Source organism: Pleurodeles waltl, chromosome 8 (genome assembly GCF_031143425.1).
Source record: "Pleurodeles waltl isolate 20211129_DDA chromosome 8, aPleWal1.hap1.20221129, whole genome shotgun sequence".
Classification (NCBI taxonomy): domain Eukaryota; kingdom Metazoa; phylum Chordata; class Amphibia; order Caudata; family Salamandridae; genus Pleurodeles; species Pleurodeles waltl.
Genome location: NC_090447.1, coordinates 857,852,629 through 857,876,354, shown reverse-complemented (window position 1 = coordinate 857,876,354; position 23,726 = coordinate 857,852,629). Strand labels below are relative to the sequence as shown.

Here is a 23,726-nt window from a genome sequence, read left to right as displayed (position 1 = left end):
TCCTCCAAATTGGGACAGTTGGACAACTGGACAGTCTGGGTCACTTGGGTCCACCACCTGTGTTTTAGGGGCCACGCTCATCAGCATGGTGTCCCTGCACTCACAAAGTCTGGGGAAATGGCCCTGAACCATGTGGCGGAACCTTTGCTAGTGCAAGGGTGCCCTCAATCTTAGTGACTTTGCACCTAACCTTCAACAAGGGAAGGTTAGACATATAGGGGACTTAGAAATTACTTAAGTACAGAGAAAATGGCTGTGAAAGAACGCACACGTTATTTCACTCAGGTTGCAGCGGCAATCCTGTGTAAAGGTTTGTCTAAGCTCCCTATGGGTGGCAAAAGAAATGCTGCAGCCCATAGGGATCTCCTGGAACCCCAGTCACCTGGGTACCTAGGTACCATATACTAGGGAATTATAAGGGTGTTCCAGTGTGCCAATTGAAATTGGTAAAAGTGGTCACTAGCCTCTAGCAACAAATTTAAAGGCAGACAGAGCATAAGCATGGAGGTTCTGGTTACCAGAGCCTCAGTGACAGTCACTACACAGGTATACACATTCAGGCCACAAACTATGAACACTGGGGTCCTGTCTAGCAGGATTCCAGTGAGACAGGCAAAAACAAACTTACATACATGTAAAAATGGGGGCAACATGCCTGGCAAGATGGTACTTTCCTACATCAATGCTGGGGTTTTCACATCTCATGTTGATTGCAAGATTGTGGGTTGGGGGGGGGGGGGGGGAGCGGTCTTTGAATTCATGACTCATCTTCACTATTATGCTTCTTGCACTGTTCATTATCCTAAGCATCGCAGCTCATGCATTTTACTGTAGATTGCAGTCATTTGAATAAATATATGGAAAACTTTCCTGCATCTGCTTCTTTGTGTGTGACTGAGATTTGTTGCTAATGAGACATCTCCATTCCACCACGACTCAGAGATGTTGCATTCTAGAGTCCGTGTGTAAAGGCTGCCAGAAGTCACCTTCTACTGTTTGGGCTTTTGGTGAGGTACTGCTTGTGAGCCTGCAGGGTTGTGCCGCCAGTTGCCACTTGTTGTAGGATTGGCCTAGTCGCCTACAAACAAGAGTGCTGTCATCCCTACACCAGGAGTCTAGCATAGAGCAAGAGTCCAACTACGACTACAGCCCAGCCATGTTCCAATTCTTCCTGAATAAAGTTCTAAGAGATTTTCTTGATCTATTTGTCATAGTCTACATAGATGACATCATTGTCTAGTCAAACAGTAAAGCCTTACATAAACACCATGTCAAAAGGGTCCTTGAGATAATGCAAGCATCTCTACTACAAGCTCAACAAATTAGAATTTTAATCAGATAGGTGGAATTTGTAAGCATGATACTGTCGGAGTATGCAAATGGCTGAAGAGAAAGCGCAGGTTCGCAAACTTTTACCTCAGTTGCATTGACCATTTTTTGCAAACAGTGGGACCCAACACTAAACTGTTACTTAAAATACACCATTTGCATGGACCCCACGAGTGGAAACTGCTTTCTTAACACTAAAAGATGTTTTTACTTCAGGTCCGATATTACCCCATCCAGACACGGATAGACCATTTCTAGAGGAAGCATATGCTTTGGACATTCCCATAGGGGCTATTTTATCGCAAAGACATTCTGAACCTGGACAATTAGAACCAGTGGCTTCTGTGCCCTGTGAACTCAATGAAGCAGAGCAAAACTTTACAGTTGTCAAAAAGTTATTTTTAGCAATGTGTGACGTCTTCATAGAGTGGAGGCACTAAGTATATGACTACAGTCTGTACAGACCATGGGAAGTAACAGCTCATGATTTCAGGTAGACACGTTACCCCTCGGCAGTTGCAAAGGATGCTGCCCCTTTTCAAATTTGGCTTCATTGCCACTTACAGACCCGGAACAGATAACAAAGGTTGATGCATTATGCCAACAGTACTCCACAGTTACTCTCATAGTGGGTTCTCCTCAATCCATCATTGCTCCATTAAAAAGGTACAGTGTCTGATCTCTACCAAAACGTTTTACAGTACTATCTGATACAATTGTAAGATCATGGCAGGGCAGTAGGGGCTTCATGCAGGTAACAAAGAGAACTATCTCACAGTGGTTACCTGTTAGACCTGGCCCTTTTTGCAGAGACATCCCTTATCTTTTTGCCTCCTTCCTCCTATTTGTACTGACCCGTTTGTTGGCTTTAGGACTCTGGTCACTTTACTACTGCTAACCAGGGCTGAAGTGCTTATGCTCTATGTCTCTGTAAATTGTATTGGTGATTGGTTTATCTTTGATTGGCATATTTGATTTACTAGTATATCCCTAGTAAAGTGCACTAGAGGTGCCCAGGGCCTGTAAATCAAATGCTACTAGTGGGCCTGCAGCACTAGTTGTACCACCCACATGATAAGCCCTGCAAACATGTCTCAGACCTGCCACTGCAGTGTCTGTGTGCAGTCTTGCACTGCCAAAGTGTACCCACTTGCCAGACTCCAACCTTCCCTTTATACATGTATAACACCGCTGAGGTAGGCCCTAGGTAGCCCCATGGGCAGAGTGCAGGGTATATTAAGGGCGGGACATGTACTGGTGCGTTTTACATGCCCTAACAGTGAAATATTGCTAGTTTCATTTTTTACTGTTGCAAGGTCAATCTCTCTCATAGGTTAACATGGGGGCTGCCTTTAAATAGTGTTGTAGTGCAGATTCACTTTGAGAACAGATGGAAATCTGGAGTTTGGGGTCTCTAAACTTATAATTTAAAGTACATATTTTAGCAAGTTTGGTTTTTAGACTGTTGGTTTGAAAATGCCACTTTTAGAAAGTGGGCATTATCTTGCTTTAACCATTCTGTGATCCCACCAGTTTGTGGATTCCCTGTCTGGGTCAGTTTGACAGCTGGGCTGCTTGTGTACCCCTTCTAGACATCAAGACAAAGGGTGCTGGGGTGGAGTCTGCATATCCTGAAAAGCCATCTGTGCTAGAGTGGAGTGGGAAGTGCTCACTTATATCTGAATGGGCTGTGCCTGCCCTCTCACAATGCAGTCTCCAACCCCCTGGTGTTGGTCTGGAGCCTGGCCTGGGCAAGGCAGGATCTTGTGAACAAAGACTTTCTTTTGACCTTTGCCTACTTCAAAGGCAGAAAGGGGTATAAGTAGTGGACCCAAAGCCCCATGCTTTAGATTTCTTCCAGATCACTTCTGGATTCAAGAGGAACCTCTGACAAGGATAAGAGTTGTGGAGAAGTGCTGCCCCTGTCTGTGCTTTGTTGGGCAATCCTGTATTTGCTGCTTCTGCCTGTGAAAGAGGACAAAGACTGGACTGTGTTGTGCATTCCTGTTTGAGAAAAATCTCCAAAGGCCTGAACTGAGCTTGCCTCCTGTTTTGAAGTCTGAGTCAAAGACTTCCTCTGCCAGCACCTGACTCGCTGCTGAGACTTGTGCCCTGCCAAAAGGGGTCCTATCCAGTCCAAGCCCTTGAAAGGTGAAGTTGGCAGAAAAAGAGCTAAAAATCCACGCACAGAACACCGCACCATCTGCAACGCGGCTGCTAAGAAATGCGCCGCCGGCTTTGCGTCTGAAATCGATGCTCCACCTGCCTTGCAACTGGGAAATCAATGCATCGCGGCTAGAGAAACAATGAATACCCGCTTGAGGCTGCTGATAACGATGCAACACAGTGCGGTTTTCTAACATTGTGCGCCTGATGTCCAGGGACAATGTGTGGAAAATCCAGTCATCCCGACTCGGCGCGGATCTGATGTGCCCCATCCGGAAAGTGACATCGCTTTCTTGCGAGAGAGAAAAACGATGCATCACCGACTCGACGGGAGAAGAAATGATGCACGGCCTCCCTTGTGAGGAAAGAATCAATGCACCGTTTACTTTTCCGACGCGCACTCGTGTACCTTTATTTTTGATGCAAACTAGGTACTTTGTGCAAAATCGTTTCCAGTGTTTTCTATGGAGTACGACTCTTAGTCTTCCGAGAATTAATATTTTAACTTGTTTATGTTGGATTGTTGTCATTTTGGTCTTGTTTGATTTAGATAAATATTGCAGATTTTTTCTAAACTGGTGTGGTGCCAATTTTGTAGTGTTTTCACTGTATTAATGTGTATGCTGGTACAAATACTTGAGCTTGCTTGCTCATGCCAAGCTACTAAGGGGTGAGTGGGGGTGTGTTTCTCCTTTGCCCTGACTAGAGTTAGGGTCCTGGCTTGGACAGGGGGGTAACCTGAATGCCAACCAAAGACCCCCATTTGTAACACTATCTATACGTAACTCTAATTTTTTTCCATCAACTTTGAAATTACAACAAAAAGCTTTCCAATGGCTTCACACAAATTCTCTTGCACACAATCCAGGTTTGCCTAAGTCCTTAGAGTTAATACATGTACTCGCTCTAAATTGGATCATTCAAAACCCCATGGACTACAACCATTTTCAACTCCAATCACACCATGGGAACATCTCTACAGACTTCAAAGGTCTCTCAGAACCAACGGCACTCTGTAGTTCTGATAGTGGTTGACACCTTGACTAAGTACACCCATTTCATAGCCCATAAAGGGCTCCGCACATCTAGTGGGTTGGCCAAGCTGCTTTTACACCACCTTGTTCAGTTAAATGGGTTGCCCAAAATCTTCCTATCAGACCGAGGATCCCCAATTTGCTTCTTGTTTTTGGCAAACATGATGTAAGGCCCTCAGAATTGTGTCCACATTATCCACCAGCTATCATCCACAAACCAATGGGCAGGCAGAGCAAATGAACCAGAATCTCAAACAGTACTTCCGTTATGTAGAAAAGTCAGCCAGTTCTTGGATAAATCTTTTCTGGCTGGCAAAGATGCATAAAATAACTCTGATCACTCAATATCAAGGTCCACCCCATTCTTTAGGGTTTATGGGTTCCATTCACACACACTACCCGTGCCATTGCCAAATGCCAGAGATTCCACTACTGCAGTACTCAATAGTCTGACTCACATTCATCATGTTCAGTCTCAAATAAACCACTGGCCAAGCACAAGTACAAAGCCCATCATGATAAACCGAGTTCGGGCCTCTACAAACCCAGGGACAACGTGTGGTTTTCCAGACATTACATTTCAGCACAAGACCGATTTCCCTCCAAAATACATTGAGCCCTACTGCGTACTGAAATAAGTTAGCCTTGTGACATGCAATTTACCCTTGCTCCACCCTGTGCTTCACACTTTTCTGTTGAAACCAGCTTTACAACAAAGAAGCAGCCAACTGCCCCCGCTATTAATGCAAAGATTGAGTATGAAGTCAGGGCAATATTAGATTCCAGGTTGAGAGCTCAGCTCTTTGGGATTTAGTGCCTTGGAAGGGTTATGGGACCGAGAAGGACTCCTGGCAGCCTGCTGGAAATATTCATGCTCCTCTAGGCCTTCGACGCTTCCATTTCCGATACCCCCATAAGCTGGGCCCCAGAGAGCGCTTAAGATGGGGAGGCGGAGTACAGCGAACGTTGTGGTGGCGCACGCTCTAGGGCCCATCCCAATCACCGCAATTGGGTCCCACAGATATCTTGCTCTCAGGTCCTGGTTCCATGTAGCAGGGGGTGTGATGTCCAAGGCCTGCCTTGTGTCAAAGCACATATGGTCATGGCAAAAGTGAGTTGGTTGCTACACTGTTCGTTAATGTGCCACTGATGCATGTGTTTCTTCCCTTTTATTAGGTGGTTTCTCTAACCGGACTTCAACTCCCAGATGCCCTGGGCTGGTGGCCCTCTTGGGTGTGGCTTCCCTATAAAGACAGGCCCAACACATGCAAATGTGCTCACTATTCTGCAGTCTTCCTGGAGGTTGACTTCTTCTGCTTTCCAGTGATCTCCATGGCTACATCTAGGGGCCTCTTGCTCAACATGGCAGTCCCTCACAGATCCTTTCAAAGCTTCATCGAACGTTTGCAGATACTTGGATTCCTGCACAAAACAGTACAGTAAGACCAGATGGGTCTTAGCGACAAGACAATTTTTGCCCACACTGTTGCTTTGAAATAGGAAATCATCATAACAGCTGTATGCTTTCTTCCTTGCGCATGCCCCGCTATGTTACATAGATCTTATTCATACACACAATACGATCTAACCTTTGGGCAGAGATTTAAGCTGGAGTTTCCTGTGACGTTGAACTAGAAGCTTGTTTGCTTAAGCACTCTTCGCTCTTGTTAGAGTGCTTATAACTTGGGGGGAAAAAGGAGGTGCAAGCAGCGACTGTGTATAACGGAACATAATTGCTGGCATAACTTTGGGAACCTCGAGAAACTTCTGGAGTGTGTGAGAGTTGCCGTGCTTACAACCAGTGTGATACTTCAATAGTGTGTGTGAAACCAGAGTGAGATATATGCAGATGCAAACGATGACTAAAGCAACAGTCTGGTCTTCAGTGAGTAATAAGACAGTGTATGAGTAATTAACATAAAACCTTCTGCAACTCGATATTACTATCCAGTACTATTTTATTCAACTAACTTTTTCCTTTTCAGATCTCCCTCCCCGCTGCACCATTTCCCCTTACCGTGCCACTCTAATACTCAGCACTATAATAGCATCGGAGTTGGAGGTCCCTGGAGGTGGACCTAGGGATCACCGAGCAGATGCAGAGGAAGCAGTCACAGTCAACAGCAACCCAATGTTATCCTATAGGGCAGGTAGGTCACATGGTAGTGTATAACTAATTTAGGTATTTCACTCCCAGGACATGTAAAACATTAAAGTAAATTTCCAACCTTTTAATTACAATACACCCTGTGGTATAGGCTACTTAAGGCTTACATTAGGGGTGACACATGCACTAAAAGGGGAATTTAAGGCTAGGCAAGGGGGTTATATTGCCAAGTCGAAGTGGCAGTGTAATACTGAATTCAGACTGCAATGGCAGGTCTGGGACATGTGTTAAGGTGGTACTTGAGTGGGTGGCACAGTAAGTGCTGTGAGGCCACTGGTAGCCTTTAATTTACTGGCCATTGGTATACCACTCTACAAGGTAGTTACAATTAAATTAAATGTGACAATCAGGTGTAGGTCAATCAAACCATGTTTAGGGACATGAGCACAAGCACTTTAGCACTGGTTAACAGTGGTAAAAGTGCACAGAACTTAGAGACCAACAAAAATGGAGGTAAGCAAAGGTTTGGGGGAAGACCACTCTAAGGCCAACAGAAAGGATACATATTGCATGGTAGGCCCAAAATGATCCTTGTTTGAGGCAAGACAGAATAGGGAGAAGCCACTGAATCAGCGGCAGGAAACTAAGGAACAATAAAGCCATTAAATTCTGAGCAAGTGGCGAGACCAAAGCCCATTCCAAGTCCATTTGGATAAAATAGATCTGTTTCAAAAAGGCAGCTAAACTTGTCTGTAGGTGAACCCCAAAAGGCACCAGGCCTAGCTTTAAGCAATATATATATTCACTTCAAATGATGAACCATATCATTTATACAATAGTCAGAGCACCTGCATCAAAACAGCCATATCAAAGTACAGGGCAACTCTGAATTCCTCATGTTTTAGCAACCATCGGTAAGCTGGTACAGCTAATACTAAATAAATACTCAAAACTTGCAACACTAGCCATTAATACGAATTCTACACCATAAACCAACACAAACTAAGAAAAGCAATGCTCATCAGGATATTTCTATTGTGTGCAAGCCGAAGATAAAGAAACCTTATGTTTGTGGGTGATTAAATATTGTAAGCCTACAAACTTAAGAATTTGCTTGTGGCAAAGGTCTTTGGACATCACTCTGCCAACCAACCCAATTTCTAACTGCTTCAAAGCAGAGGTAGGCACCCTGTCGAAGCAGGAACTACAAACCTGGACAGGGTAAGAGACAAATGCATTACCATCTGCTCAATCCCTGGTAGCTGGCACAGAGCAGTCAGGCTTAACTGAAGAGGCAATATGTTAAGTATATGTGCGACACTTCAAGCAGTAAAATATGAAGAATGCCACACAAAAAGATAAGCTCAGTAAGAAGTCTGGTTAGAAAAACAGAGCTTAATTTAATTAAACCAAAACCAAATCTAAAAAAATCCAATAAAGAGAAGTTGAGATATGAATTTTTACAGACTAAACCTAATTTTAGTGCGTAGAAGCATAAAGCAACAGGAGCTATCTGGTTGTGCTGGACCGGACAAATCAGAAAGGTCAGGCCGACCGCGATGGAGCACGGGTCTGGTACAAGGCCAAACTTTGGCCTGCAGAAATAGTACCTTGGCTCACAGTTGCATCAACAAGATGCAAGTAGCAAAAGGAAGTAATGCATCATCATGGTTCCTTTGGATGTAGGTGATGTGTCAGTTCTGAGCTGCATAGTCAATAATGAGTCAGAACTAGAGGTGATGCACTGCATCAACAGTGATGCAGTGGTTACGATCCTTGTAGTAGTATCTATCCATCTGTGATGATGTGTATGAGCCAGTTCTGAGGGATGCAACAGCATTGATGTGTAGGTTCTGGTAGCTGCAGCACTTTATACCCACTTACTAGGGTGCTGGACTGGTTTGGCACCACTCTGCAGTACAAGACTGCCAGTATACAAAGTTCAGGTGTTATTGGCGAGTGATGAGAAGTCTTTAATGTACACGAGACTTAGAACAGAAGGCAAGCCTACATGTCCTGATAGTCACTCTGGGTTCAAATGAGATAGGTCCAGTCCTCCTTCAGCAGGGCAGCACAGCAGAAAATGAGTTATTCTAGAGCAGCAGACCTGAGTGGCAGTCCTTGTAGAAGCACAGCAGTCCTTCCTCCTGGCAGAGTTCTTCCACGGTCCAGTAGAGTACTGAGCTGGTAGGGTCAGAAGTCCAGTTGTCATACCTAGTAGTGCCTCTGAAGTGGAGGAGACTTCATAGAAGGGCTTTGAAGTGCAGGGAATCCCCTTCCTCCCCTGCCATGGTTCCAAGCTGGCTGGAGTGACAATACATGGTCGTTAGGTCTATTGGGAGGAGACAGGGCACAGACTATTCAATTTCAAGTGGGGGGGGTTGCTTAGCTCTGCACCCACCCCCCCCTCCCCAATCAAGCCAATTAATGGCCCATCAGTCGAAGGAATGCACAAAGCCCAGCTGTCATCCCATCCCAGACATGTATTGGAGACAGGCTGCAGGCACACAGGGCTAAGAGCAGGAAAATGCCAACTTTCCAAAAGTGCATTTTGCAAAAAGTTAACAATAAGTCTAACTTTACCATTAAAGAGGTTGCATTATTAAAAATCTATATTTTCTAAACATGACATTTATCCCTTCTCAGTTAGGAATTACAGCCTATTAAATGCAGAGCCCCCAGTGTTATCCTATGAGAGGGGCAGGCCTCACAGTAGAGGGGGGGGGGGGAAGTTTCCACTATTAGGGCATGTAAAAATTAAAAGCACATGCCCTATGGGCTACCTAAGGTCTATCTTGAAGGTGAGATAAAAGTGGAGTTTATGGCTTGACAAGGGGTTTTAAATGCTAAGGTCTCGTGGCAGTGTAACACTACATTCAGGCTGGAATGGCAGGCCTGCAACATGTTTTAAAGTACTACTTAAGTGGGTTGCACAAGCAGTACTGCAAGCCCACTAGTAGCATTTAATTTACAGGCCCTAGGCACACGTAGTGCACTTTACTAGGGACTTAAGCAAATGAAATATGTCAATTAGGTATATACCAAACAAACCATGTGTTAGGGAGAGAGCACAAGCACTTTAGCACTGGTAGTGTGCTCAGAGTCCTAAGGCCAACAAAAACAAATTCAGCAAAAAAGTGGAGGGAAAAGTCAAAACGTTTGGGGGTTACCCCACAGTTTGCCATTTCCAAAAGAAGCTCATTCTCATCAGCGTGATTGTGGTAGCACTGGCAGACACTGAAAATGTCACAGGTGTGGTTTGTCTAAGCATATTTGTCAGTTTGCATTATAGATTAATGGCTGCTATACATTTCATTTACAAGAAAAAGGCACGGGAGCCTGAAAGCATATTAAAAATACAATACAATCAGTTTTTGTTTAACATGGAAACATTCAAAGGCTACAAAGGAAATGGCTTTCGGCACATAAAACATTAATCCTCAATGTCTGTGCTGCTTTGTAGTGCACTTTATGAACAGTGTAAATCTGCAGCAGACAGTGCGCCCCTCTATGCAGCATAACATTTTAGCATCTGGCTACCCAGCTTTAGCGCTGAGTGCTAGTCATCCATCATCCCAAAGTGCATGCAATATCACGCATGGTTTCACGATTGTACACTGCCATGACATAATACAACGTTAGTGGAACAAAGTAGTTCCTACAGTGTCACTTGCAGGGGTGGAGCCACCCTGTGATGTACATGTATTACAGGCATACATTAAGAAAGTAAGCCAGACCCATTAATATTGATTTGCAATACAAATCTGTTAACATGTTAGAGAGGAGATATGACAGAGGTCTTCTGAAATGGAGTGAAAAGGGAATGGGACTACGAAACTTAATAGTCCATTCGAAATAAGTTTCATCATACCTATAACAGCTGTCCCAAAAATGGTCTGTTTGCTATTCCCCCCAAAAAATATTCTCTGATCACACACTTTGTGAGCAGATTTAGATGCCCGTCAGTCAGTGCACATTTCTACGATTTTCAAGATATTGTACCAAGACATGTCTGATCCAGAATGTTATCTTCAGGCGTTCTTTACAACTCAACTAAACTATCTTCTTTATTTACAATCAGTCAATTAATATTTCTTAAGAGTTCTGAAGTCTATGGTCTAGCATCCCACCAAGCCCACTGCACAATGGCTACGTTGCTGAAGCAGTGCACTATGCCTCAAAGAATCCATATTATCAGAATTAAGTATTGAATTGTAATGTGGAAAGGGACAACAACCCATAAAGGCATCCAACATCCCAGCATCCCTGGAACATGTAAGTCAAAAGCCCTTTGAGCACTCACCCTGCATCACGAGATGGAGTGCCCACATATTGGTCATAAGTAACCAAGGACTTTGACATCTTTTAGAGCATGAGGGACCCGGGGTTTATGTAACTGATGCGACTCATTCTCATTCCAAAGCTAGAGGAAAGCTGAATGTTTAGCTAACACACACAAACACTACCATTCAGGGTTCAAATGAATTTGCAGTGCCAGGACAAGCAAAATGGCATCCACAGCCAAGAGTGTCAACCCCCAGCAAACTGGTCTCTGGGAGTCATTTGTATTCCTTAATACTGCAAATTCTTGTGCGTGGTATTTATTAAAAAAAAAAAAAAAAAAAAAAAAAAAAAAAAAAAAAAAGGAGTGTGGCCTAAAGGTGGTGGTACCACCACCAAAATAACCAGGAAACCAGGATTGGTGGTTGTGGCATCATCCAGAAGGGGCATGAACAGAACAGGGTGAATATCTGGCGAATGTGGGATTAAGATTAAGGACAGGAAATGGCAGGTAGCCATCTGTTACTTTAATCAATGTTATTCATTGGGAGCGATAGGGCTCTCCCTGTTTCATGTATCATTAGTCAATTCTAAAGGGACAGACCTACATATACGCATTAGTGGGGGAAGCTGGGGACACTTTGCTATAGACCGTGAAGCAAGTTTGAGGCTCAGTTGCTGTAGTTGGCGGGAAACTGAATCTTACCCAGTCTTGACCCTATCCACGATTTACAAGTCCCCTACTACTGCAGTATTCCCCTAAAATCTGAAACATTAATAGCAACAGGTTAAAATGAATCTACTTTTGGAATGCTGGCCACAAATTACACTTGCAGCAATGTATCTTTAATGCAAATACGGTTTTAAAAAGGCAGCACACGTACCTAAAACTGAAGGTTGAATTCCGGAAGAAAGGAGGATTATCAAAATCTTTGATCGATAAGCACTTCTGTACATCGTCCATTGTTGGTAGTGTTATATTGGCGCCTCCAATCGGGTTTCTCCGGAGCTGGCCTTCGTTCGTCCCGTTACACAGAGTGACCAAACGATTGTAGTCATCCAGGCTAAAGTATTGAAAGAGAAAAGTGTGAATTTAAGTGAGTGTGCCCCTATGAGCACGAGGTGCTACAAGAACCTTTCATACAGGTCATGAGTAAAAAATAAATAAAATAAAAAATAAAAAATCCTCAACAACTATCTCAAGAGAGGACTAATGGCGGGGTGGTCGGGGATTGGTAAAGGTGGTCTTGTGCGAACCCACAGCAACTTGCAAAATTAGATTTTGAAACAATTAAAAATATGATTTGGAAAAGTAGCCCAGGTATGAGTGGGTATGAAAAAGCAAGTAAGAACTAGGCCTGTGCGAAATTCTCGGAATTAACAATTTTGAATCATGAGCTTTCCTGCAATGTTTTGCCCAACAAGCTCCTGTGCAGAAAATGCCTAGCTGAGTTGCATTTTGTGACTTAACCAGCCTCCTGCTTGAAAGAAAGCGAGATACCGGCAAATCACCCCTTGTACTAAAATTTGATTTTTGCAAATTTTCCATTTAATTTCACGGAAAACCACTGCACTGTGTGCAACTATGATAAAACGGAGTTGCAGTTTAGACCAGGAATTCAAACTCTTTTGAAAACTATTACAGTGGTAAGACTTGTCCTAATTTCATCGCTGTAGTATTCTAGCAAAGATTCGAAAATTGTTTACACTTATGAATTCGTGGTCATGGAAGCATTTCGGTGGTGCATGGGGCATAGAAGAGGGGAGAAAAAAGATAGAAGGGGATATCTGCTTATGTGGGCATGGGCCTAAATAGCATAGAGTATCTCCGAGCCAGGCAAGATCTATAGCATTTTTCAAGGCCGTTATCAAAACCCACCAGAAACATACATGAGGCAACGTAAGGGCCCATCAGGTTGTCCGTTTCATGCACATACTGAATATATAAAATCACATGAAAGAAAATAGTTACGATTGCTGAAAATGCAGGTTCCTAAAATTACCTGTTACACACTATGTTCCAGCGTGAAAATCTAGAATTCTCATTAATTCGGCTTGTGTCATCTAGTCTTTGTGCGCCAAAAAGCTCATCGGTACATATGTCACATTCATTTTTGCCAGTTGCAAAATTCCAATATGGTAAAGCAAACGACTCATCTCCAAGCATTCGCTGCATGAAGAAATAATAGCAATACTTTCTTACAAAACAATATTAATACATTGTGCTTACTTTACAAAAAATATATATATTCATCGCAATTTAAAAAAAGAAAAGAGAAGAATGAGAAGAATATACGATACACAAGTTAAATATAATTCCAAAGTAAATTACTCCCAAGAAAATAAATGCTGCTAAAGTAAAACGCACATCCTACAAAAGTGCAGATAAGGGTTGTTGGTCTTGTGATGCATGATCAAGTGCGATGAGAAACTGATGTAAAAAAAATGAACCGAAAAAACAGGTCCAACCATACAAAGCATGAAACAAACAAAGCTATTAAATAATTTGACCGTAAAAAAATTCCATGTGTAATTTCTCGCATCTTGGAGGCTGGATTTATTTGAACAGGCATGGTCCTACACTTAAATAAATGAAATACATATGTCTCACCTACCTGGGATGAAGTGCCATTTAGATATCGGCGAGCCCCACTGAAAGATCGAGCCAGGCTCGAGCCTGAAGTCTCGCTCTTGCTCAGCTCGAGGCCATCCTGTTGGAACCTCGAGCCCAGAATGAGCCGAGTTTCATGTGGCTTCTGCCTGCCTGCCTCCCTCTTTACCCAGGAAGTGGCATTACAACCAGAGCTGCCGCCAGTGGCACTGAGGAACCTGCTCGAGTCTGGTCGGCTCAACATGTGACCAACAAACAATGCATGTGACCTTGTGTAATGTAACAGGTGTTCATATAAAGCGCTCCAGTCCCTTCTGGTCGAGTTCACACTGTATTTGAAAAACTACAGGACAGCACTACAAGGCAAAACAAAGCCTTTCCATAAAGGAAAGGCAAATAGGTCCCCATCTACTAGCTGATTTGTAGAGTGAAATCCGAGGACCTAGATAAATCACGGTCTTCCCACTTCGAGTGGGAGATTTTAGGCAAATCTTGTATTTCAACAAAACATTGTTTTCTTCATTATAGTGTATGAAAGCACTTTCGAATATCTGAGTTCAGACTATCAGATGCAAAAAACTGTCAGTTTTAATAACTACTTCTCAGTTTAGTGTCACAATGTATCATATTAATGTCCAAGCTTCCACATACTAAAGAATTTATTTCTTCAACTTTGAAATTACTTTACATATTTTACGGGGTTCATTGTGTTATAATAATACATACATTTTTAAGGCTCAAGAGCTGAAAAATAAAATATTGGCTTTGGGAGTGGAGTCTGTGCACTTCTAAGTGCGTATGTGTGTTTGGCCGGCTGTCTCACACTTAGGTTTCTACAACCAGGCTGTGCTACACAGCCGAGTTAGAGAAACTGCACAGGCTCCAGTGCACTGAGAGGCAGAACAAGCCACTCAGACCAATCCTGGTGCTGCTCTCATGCTAGGGTTAGCATGAGAGCTGCACCAGGACTGCTGGGTAACCTGTGCTGGTGTCCTAGTGGATGCTGGGACACCAGAAGAGGAGCAGAAGAGTAAGGCAGCAGTGACGGGAACAGTTATTTTTTTTTAAATATTTTTTTGTTCCCCAGTTCCTCCCTCTACCTGCCCCTCTCCTTGAGACTTGCCGCCACCCCGACTGCCACCGTTTTATCCACAGTCCCAAGTGCCTGCCCACCTCACCAAGTTGCATTAAAGTTATTTATTGAAGAGGCACCTCGCCCCGCTGCTCCCCTCAAACTACCAGCTCTAGCCATAGTGTACATTCATGCAGAACAAATCCAACAAGGACCATGGTGGGCAGCGGAGTTATAAATGCTTACTGAATGGGACAAATGAAGAACAGCTAGAACCTAAATAGAGCAACTGATCCTGACTTCAAGCCTACAAATGGGATCACTGGTGGCCTGCTGGGCAAACAGAGGAGTTCCTTTGACACCAGCCTATAAAAAGTCTGTGCCTGAATATAACAAGCCGCAAAATTGGAAAAAATGATCTTTAAGACTTCTAGGCATACTGCAGTCTGACTCGTGGATTGCTACAGAAGCCTTGGAAGAGGGGAAGCCTGCTGCCCCATTCAGGGCAATCCCAAAGTACAGGTAGAGTGACTGAGGAAACAAAGGACGTTTTCAATTGTGAGGAGCCCTTGCATCTCACCTGAGGTGAACGGAGTTCACTGAAACCCATATTATGTATTTATAGTTTACCAGAGTTAAGGTGGGAGTACCCATTAATGAAGAAGTCAAAAATTAGGTTAGGCAAAAAGAAATTAAAGAAGAAAGCTAGGCAAGAGCCAAGCAATTTCAGAAAATAAATTAATTAGCAAAAATGTTCAACAGCAGTGGAAAAAGTTTAAAATCAGGGTGTGTGGGCAAGATGGCAGAGCAGAGATCCCGCCATCACTCCTGAAGGCCAGCTATTTCATCGTTCACTTCCATGCCTGCTTAGCTGCCGAAAGGGACATAGGATGGCAGTGTTGCCTGGAGGACCTCTGGAAATCCCCTGCCCGCAGCTCTCAGAGCAACTGTGGAAGAGGGAATGACGTGGCCCATGGAGTGGTGGCAACATTCGGTCCGAGGCAGCACTCAAGTGGGCTGCTTGTGGAGACTGGGAGAATCTACTGCAGAAGCACAAAGTGGAGACGACATGGAGAAGATGCACTTGCCCGCTTGACTGGAAACATGCCCTGACACCAGTGAGGTGTCCAGAGCGAATGAAGAGGTTCATTTTCAGCACTTGGGGCCTGCAGGGATCAAGACTACGTGGGTTGGAGCCATGGACAAGCAGACCCCACTATGGCGCTAAAGAACATAAGCTGGTGATAGCAGAGACAGGAGGTGCCCATGAAGTGGTAAACTTGTGACACATGAAACCAGAAATGAGACTTCTTTGGTAGGGGTCTGTGCCAGTGAATCCCCCGGCACAGAAGTGTGGGCCACTTGGCTTAGTGGGACAGTGACCCTGGGGTCTAATGCTGGGAGATCCTGGGCACCTTAGCGAGGTCAACCGTTAGGATAGGTGACAAACACCTTAAGTCGAGAGAACACTGAGCGGACAGGTACAATTTGCAAGAACACTAGGGTGATGCCAGTTCTGGGAAACCCCTTTAACTTTTATGCTGCTCTGGGGGTCTGATCCAGCAGCAGGAGACCACACCCTGGCATGCATCAGAACTCTAGCCATACAGCACGGTAGAATTGGCCACTCCTGTGTGGGGGAACAGAGCTGCTGCAGCCTTAAGGGATCGAGCCAACATCAGACTGTCCCTTTCTAGTGATCTTGAAAGAACTGGAGGACTGGGACACACATTGGACAGGTGGTGTCTTGGAGTTTGGTGCATACTTTGTTCCTGGTGGGAGGACCTGGACGCTGGTGGTGCGCTATACACAGTGGGGAGGCACTCCTCATGCTCCAAAAGCAGCCCTCCTGTGGCTGCCTCCTTTGGTACCTGGACAGACCCCACTCAAAACCTGTGATGCCTGAGAGCGCAGAGTCTGGACCCACAACGGCACTCCCCAAATTCTACCTGCTGGACAGCTTCCATGTTTAAGACTGAACTTCATGATGAACTGCAACAAAATCTCACCCAGGGACTTGCTGACTTGCACTCAGATCTCAACACAAAAATAGCTGAACTATGAACCAACATGGACTTGGTGGACCAGTAGATCCTGAAGAGAAGTACAGCTGGAAGTGGTCTCTGCTGAACAGTCCACCACACCCGAGAGATGCACAAAACTGGAAGAACTCCTCAAACGATCCATTGACAAACTGGAAGACCTCAAGGAGAGATAATTTACAGCTTAGAGGGTTAAGTGAGGAGATTCTAGACACTAGCCTGGAACTCTGTGTTGGGAATGCTCTCATTATTGCTGGGCAACGATTACCCTGAATTATGCTCCGATGGGCTACAGTCCCAGAAGACAGCAGCAACACCAGAGACCTACAAATGTGCTTATCTAATTTCACTAATTTACTGAAAAAGATTAAGTCTTACAGGACACTAGAAAGGTAGGAGAGGTGCAATTCCAGGACTATTTCAGCATAATCTATCAGGATGTCCCTCAGTTGACAATGCAGTGCCACACCGCCTGATAACACAAACTGAGAGGATGGTACACACTAAAGGTGGACCTACCCTTTTGGGCTTTCCTTAGAAATTATCAAGAAGGTACAGAGAGCAGCAACCTTTCTGGGACTAACCACAGAGAACATATACATCATTTTCATTTGAAAAGCTTGGATTTTCGAGCTCCCTTGGCACTCATACTGGTCATGTAATTGGAACAGGAGACACCAGCCCAGGGGCGATCAAGAACGACTAATAGACGGAGCTGAGAGACTGAAGCGGAGAGACTGGTGACGCCCCAGGAGGCCTGGCTGTTGACTGATTTAAGCGGCCTAGGGTATCCTCCAAGATTTTATACACTGAATATGCCATCTGGACTATGCGACTCCAAACACAGAAATGCCTCAACAAGCGTATAATATACCACAGAGGTTAAACGCAGCTGCTTGAGGAGGAATGACCCCATATGGGGATCCGAGGAACTTTGGAAACTTTAGGGAAGTTTGTAAAGGTTAGTTCAGCAAGTGCGACAGGACTGAGTCCAGGGGGCCACAGAGGATACTTTGGACAGTTACCAGGCCACCAGAGCATTTATAAAGCACGATCCAAACCTTACATGATGACCGCCATAGACAATGGAGTGGTTCTGATGCTGAGGGACGCAGCCTTAAAGATGCTCAAGGATGCTCTGGATGCTGCGCAGTCCACGGATGTGAAGTCCGGTCAAGTCCACAAGTGAGTGAGGTAGACTCTGGTCACGCAGTTTGGGGTCCGAAGAAGTCCTCTTTGCAGGGTTCCAAGGCCTGCAGATACTGACCTTATGCTTTTACAACACAGCAGTCACAGTGCAAATCTGTGGTGGAGGCTGGTGTCCCTCTGAGTTGATGAAGCTAGTCACAGCCAACAACCACAAGTCCAGCAGACACAGGTGCACCTTTTGGCTATCTCTGAATTGTCCTTGGGGGTGTCCAGAGTCCAGCAGCAGCAAGACGTCTGCAGTGGCTACCAGAGATGGGACTTGGTCGCCTGCAGCTTTAATGTCTCTAGTTCTGTTCTAGGGCAGTGGTTACCAACCTTTCGACTTCAGTGAAACCTCACTTTGTTGTTACCAGAACCCAGGGTCCCCCACTGAATTACTGGAATCCAGGGATTCCCTGTGGAGTAATTAATGGAAGCTGGGGACCCCGGCCTAAACAGTGTCGATGATTTGAACCACAAAACCACACAAATACAGAAACAAGCATTCAAACACACAAATTATAAATATTTTAATTTGTTATTTATATTTGTTCTCAAATTGAAAAAAAGTGTTAATTTTAATAGGAAGGTTCAAGTTTTTCTAAATTTAGTTAAAGCCACACACTGCCCCTACTATATTCTGTTTGATGCACCTACACTGCACCCACTAATCAATCTGAAGATACTAATTTAATTTTTAACACCCAATTTCCAATTCCTTGACATTTACAGTAAGTTTTAAAATGTAATTGTAAATTCAGCTGCTTTATTTATATGCACTTTATTTGTTTGTTAATATTATTTAATTTTCTAAGCAGTCGCGGACCACCTGAGGAGGCTTGGCAGACGCCCAGAACCACATATAAGGAACCAATGTTCTAAGGGGTCAGCAAACTGACCCTTGGAGCACTGGGGCCAGGGATCAGCATTTCCCTGTGCTTGGCATGCAGAACAGGGTCCACACTACTAGCCCAAAGTGCAGCAGGCAGAATCACTGACGAAGCCTCTGGGCACTTTCAAAGGGTGCAGAGTGGTCTTCTCGTCCTCTTTCCAGATCTGGAGAGTACAGAGAGTCAATGTGCCAGAGGTGCCATATTTATCCCAGAAAAGTGCCCTGAGGGAGCCACATGACTACTAGCCAATGGGTACTGGGTCCCCTCCTATCTAGTGACAAGATTCCTGTGATGTGTCACATCTGTCTAATCTAGAATGCCACGTTCTTGCCCCCTTCAAGATCACACAATCCTTCCTCGGTTGTGAGGAGCAAGGTAGCCCACCCTTGAGATGTGGCTAACTAGGGACAACACGAATACAGTAGAACCGGTTTTGTGGGTGCATTGCCGCCTCTGGCCCAGTCTCCACACTGTATGCAAGGACAGAAGGCATCCTGCTCAGGGGCGTTCAGCCAGGTGGCTATCAAAGGCTGTTTTCCCTTTGAAACAGGCGTCCTGGCTAAGTGAGTGAGTGCGCGCGCACACACACACACACACAAATTTGTAAGTGTTGCTGTCCAGACATATTGAAATATATATATGTCTCACCTAACAAAATACAGCTCCCTGCCACAGGACTCTCTAGGCCTTCCTTAGTGGAGAACTGCATATCCATTGGTTTAAATAGCACAGCAGAACAGGCAGTGAGAACCCTGTCCTTCCAGTCTGCTGTGGCAGGCTGGGAGCCATTGTGTCTTGTCACACAAAGGGTGGCACAGACAGTGCTGCAGCCCGAATTGACACTCTGCCTTACATGCCATAGGTACCCTGGGTACCATATACTAGGGACCTGTAAGTAAGTCAGGCTTTGCCAATTAGGTGTATTAAATTTGACATAATTTACATGGGACCAGAACACTGGCACGGAGGTCTGGCTAGTAGGTCTCAGTGCACTCGGAGTAAAAAAAAAAAAAAAACACACACACACACACACAACAAAAAAAACCAGTAGCATCAGTCCAAAAACGTGGGGGTTAACATGCAAAAAAATAAAAAGAGGCTTTTCTTCACAAGCAGTAAGTGGCTGTTTGCTCAGTTTCAACAGGCTCATCATGAAATAGTAAGTCAATTCCTTTAATTGGTTCATGGTTTACAAAAGTTAAAGACTATGAAATTAAAACTGCATATTAATGAGGATGTCTATCCTGTTGCTCAGAGACATAGTCAAGTTGCTTTTCATTTACAGGAAGATTTAGAAAAATCTTGAACCCTTACTTAAGTATGACATTATTGAACAGTCAACTGATTCAATGCCATGAGTTTCTCCCATAGTAGAAGTAGTGCCTAAAAAGGACCATGAAGGAGCTGTATGCAAATGTGTTGACTTATGCCAAGCGAACAAAGTGACCGAACAAGAGTAACATCCACAGCAGCACATTGCTGACATGATGACGTAACTGAACGGAGCCAAAATCTTCTCTCAACTCAATTCAAATAAAGGCTGTCATCAGTTAGGGCTAGAAAAAAACTGCAGATATATTACAACCTTTGCTACACATGTTGGTTTGTTTAGATAAATGAGACTTCGGTTTGGTGTGTCATTGGCAGCAGAACGTTTCCAAGAAGTCAGACGATACATCATACAAGCTGTTGTGAAAGCATTAAACTATAGCAATAACATACTGGTTTTTGGAGCAACACAGAATAAGCACTCACACAAATGTGTAAATTACTCAGTCATGAAGGTTCAACTTTAAATGCAGACAAGAATAAGTTCGATAAGACAACACTGAAATTCTTCGGCCATATCTTATCTGATGGGGATATGAAGCCTGATCCTGCCAAAGTGCAAGCTTTCACCAATGCTCAGCCCCCGACAAGCTGTTTCAATGGTACATTCTTTTCTTGGAATGGCTAGCTACTGTTCCTGATAAAGGACATTGCTACTGGTAGTGCTCCATTACGAGAGTGAACCAAGAAAAAGGTTTTTAAAAAGAGTTCCAAGAGAATAAAACATGTAATAAAAAATGCTACAGAAATACTGTGCTTCAACACAAAGCTCCATACCAAAATTGTAGTTTCCGCTAGCCCTGTTGGGTTAGGCGCTATCTCTGCACAGCAAAGTGGACGCCCAAATGCAAGATGACATATTGTGGCCCATGCTAATAAAAATATCAAAGAGAACATGCTTACTCACTGCCCGAAAATGAAAGTGTGTCTGTAGTATGGGCTTGTGAACATTTCCATGTATGCCTATACGGAAAGCCTTTTATGCTGGGGACTGATCATCAAGCCCTGCTGACCACCTTCAGCAATCCAAAAGCCAAGATGGCTCCTCGAAGTTGAACAATGGGGGCTACATTTGCAAGAGTACAATCATACAATTGTGCATTGAAAGAAAGGATAAAAATCCTGTTGACTGCTTTGAGAGTCCCTATTCAAGGCCATGGTACTCTTTCTGGCCCCGAGGACTCTGTATTAGTGTGTGACATAATTAATAGAATGTATGAAAGCTTGCTTTCGAGTGCTGGGGTTCACAGGTGCATGCAGAGGAATAAAGACATGCTATTAACAGCTCCTTGTGTGCCTTAGTCATTCAGCGGATACCAGGCTAGGAAGAAGCTACATAGACGACTCTGAAGTCCAGTGGTAGAAGACATGAGAAAAGCAGATGGAATTGGTTGCTTTTTTATCAGAACCTCTATCTTGGAACTTCCACTTCCTCTGGGCATAAGACCTTCCTAAATAAGATTCAACTCCAAAGGCTCATATGTATTCAGAGGGATTCTCTAGAGAACCCTTCCTCCAGAAGATGCTCAAATAGCTATTAAATCTGTGAAACTTAAGACACTGGTTCCAGACTGCCTCACAGCTCAGTTTTACAAAACATACCCTTCTAAAATGGCCCCGAAACTCACAGCCCTGTTCAACCACAGTGCTGACTCATGTTCGGCAGCTCTGACAGTGTGGGAAGTGGTGGTAGCGGCCATCCTGAAGCCAACAAGGATGTCAGGTGCTGCCCAACCTACTGCCCTCCTTAATACGGATGCAAAACTTTTAATGAAGACCCAGCCCCATCTCAAGCTGGTGCATCTGGACAAGAGTGAATTTATCCAGAGTCGCCAAGCTCACAACAACATTTGAACAACTCTTCACCTTATGAAGGCATCTCTCAACAATAAAGCTGCTGTTCTATTATCCCTAGACACAGAGAAGGCCTTTGACAGGGAGGACTGGCCTTTCCTCTATCCCACACTCAAGAAGATGAGTTTAGGAGGATGATCTTTTTGAATTACATGCACACTGTGGCCTCAAACAGCTGCCTGTCCCCTTCTCTTTCCAGAAGCACAAGGCAGGTGTGCCCTCATCCCTGCTGCTTTATAGAACCCATTGCTTGCTTGATCTGGCAGACAGCAGCTGTGCCGGGGATCATGCCATAAACATTCTAAGTCTCCCTTTAGGAGGATGTGCTCCTAATGTTGAGATAGCCCAGCACTTCACTCCCAGCAGTCAGACTTGCTTCAGCCCTATGAGCTGGCCTCAGTCTATAAGGTCAGCTATGACAACTGAGAAACTTAACCAGAATTTGGGAACTGGCAAGAAGGCCAGAATGGCTGTGCTATTGCCAATCAGGTGGGCAAAATCTTCCATTACATATCTGGGAATTTAATTTAACTTGCATGGACCACTAGGGAGCTCTTTACTAGCAACTAGTACTTTACATGCATGCGCGATCCCCCCCGTCCCCCAATTCAGGTGGGCCACAACTTCCATTACATAGGGCCACTGGGGAACTTTTAATGGCAACTAGTCCTTCTCAAGGGCATGCCTAACCACACACACACGTCAGATCTTCACTCTGGGGGACATCTGATTCTATCCTGGCCTGGCAAGATAAACAATCAAAATGAACATACTTCCTTGCCTCCTCTACCAGTTTCAAGCCTTCCTAATATGGCTGGACACTGCCTACCTGAAATCCATCCAGTGACAACTCATGTGCTTTATATGGAAGGGAAGGGTTCATCAGGTGGCCTAGCTGTTCCCAGTGTTCCCCACTATTATGCAACAGCCCAACTGCAGGCAGTGATGGAATGGTCCATGATGGTGCCACAGAAGAACTGGCAGACGATTGACCATGTCATAGCACAAAGTCCTCTTTAGGATTTGGAGCTGCTGGACAACCGCCACAGCCCCTCCCCCAATACATTCTTTAGCACCCTTGTATCCACCAAACTTAAGACATGGGATATGTACATATAGTTACAAGGTCAGGTGTCCCACCTGTCCCCATACATTCCCATCTGCTACAATTCTGCTTTTACACTGGCCCTTGAGGGCCAGTCCTTTCACAAATGGAGGGAGGGAGGCAGAAAAATGACTTGAAATGTACGACAACAGAATACCCAAGTCCTTTCTGGAATGTAGTGCATCATTTGCTCTACCAGAGTCTGAGAGGCAATGCCATAACCTGATTTGGCAGTGGGCAACACACACCCTTAACATGAGCTGGAGCCACCAAAGACAATACATCCTTTGAAACATTATTCCCTGAACTAATAGGACCCGGGAAATGACTTTCAACTTCTAAAGGGTCCTACTGGTGCACAACACCCCACAGACTTGGTGTCACAATGGGGGAAAGAAAATTATCCTTTGGACTACAGATTGCAAATAAATGCTGGGGCAGACTAAGCAGGGATATAGACTCAACTATCTCAAACCTGAGGCAAGAAATACATAAGGTATGGTATGGATGGCATTACACCACCTCCCCCCCACAGATCAAACCCTATGTATCACAATGTTTCTCCCATGTGCTAGGAGAGGCACTGCACATATGGTGTGATGGCCCAGTGATCCACCCTTTTTAGCAGGTGCTTTCCAAGTTATTAAATAAAGTCCTGAACTATCCGATTCCTTTCACGCCAGAAGGGACGCTTGTGGGCCTTAAACCCACAAAG

The 23,726-nt window shown here is 44.4% G+C and overlaps 1 protein-coding gene across 1 annotated transcript in view; it reads right to left on the bottom strand.

The window, feature by feature from the left end:
* The window catches only part of DCT (dopachrome tautomerase), a 117,033-nt gene that overhangs the window by 35,591 nt on the left and 57,716 nt on the right, over window positions 1–23,726 (bottom strand). Inside the window, exons 4-5 of the mRNA XM_069205137.1 lie at window positions 12,921–13,087; window positions 11,802–11,981 (exon numbers count right to left, since the gene is read on the bottom strand). Coding sequence (XP_069061238.1) covers window positions 11,802–11,981; window positions 12,921–13,087 — 347 coding nt within the window. The remainder of the gene's footprint in view (window positions 1–11,801; window positions 11,982–12,920; window positions 13,088–23,726) is intronic.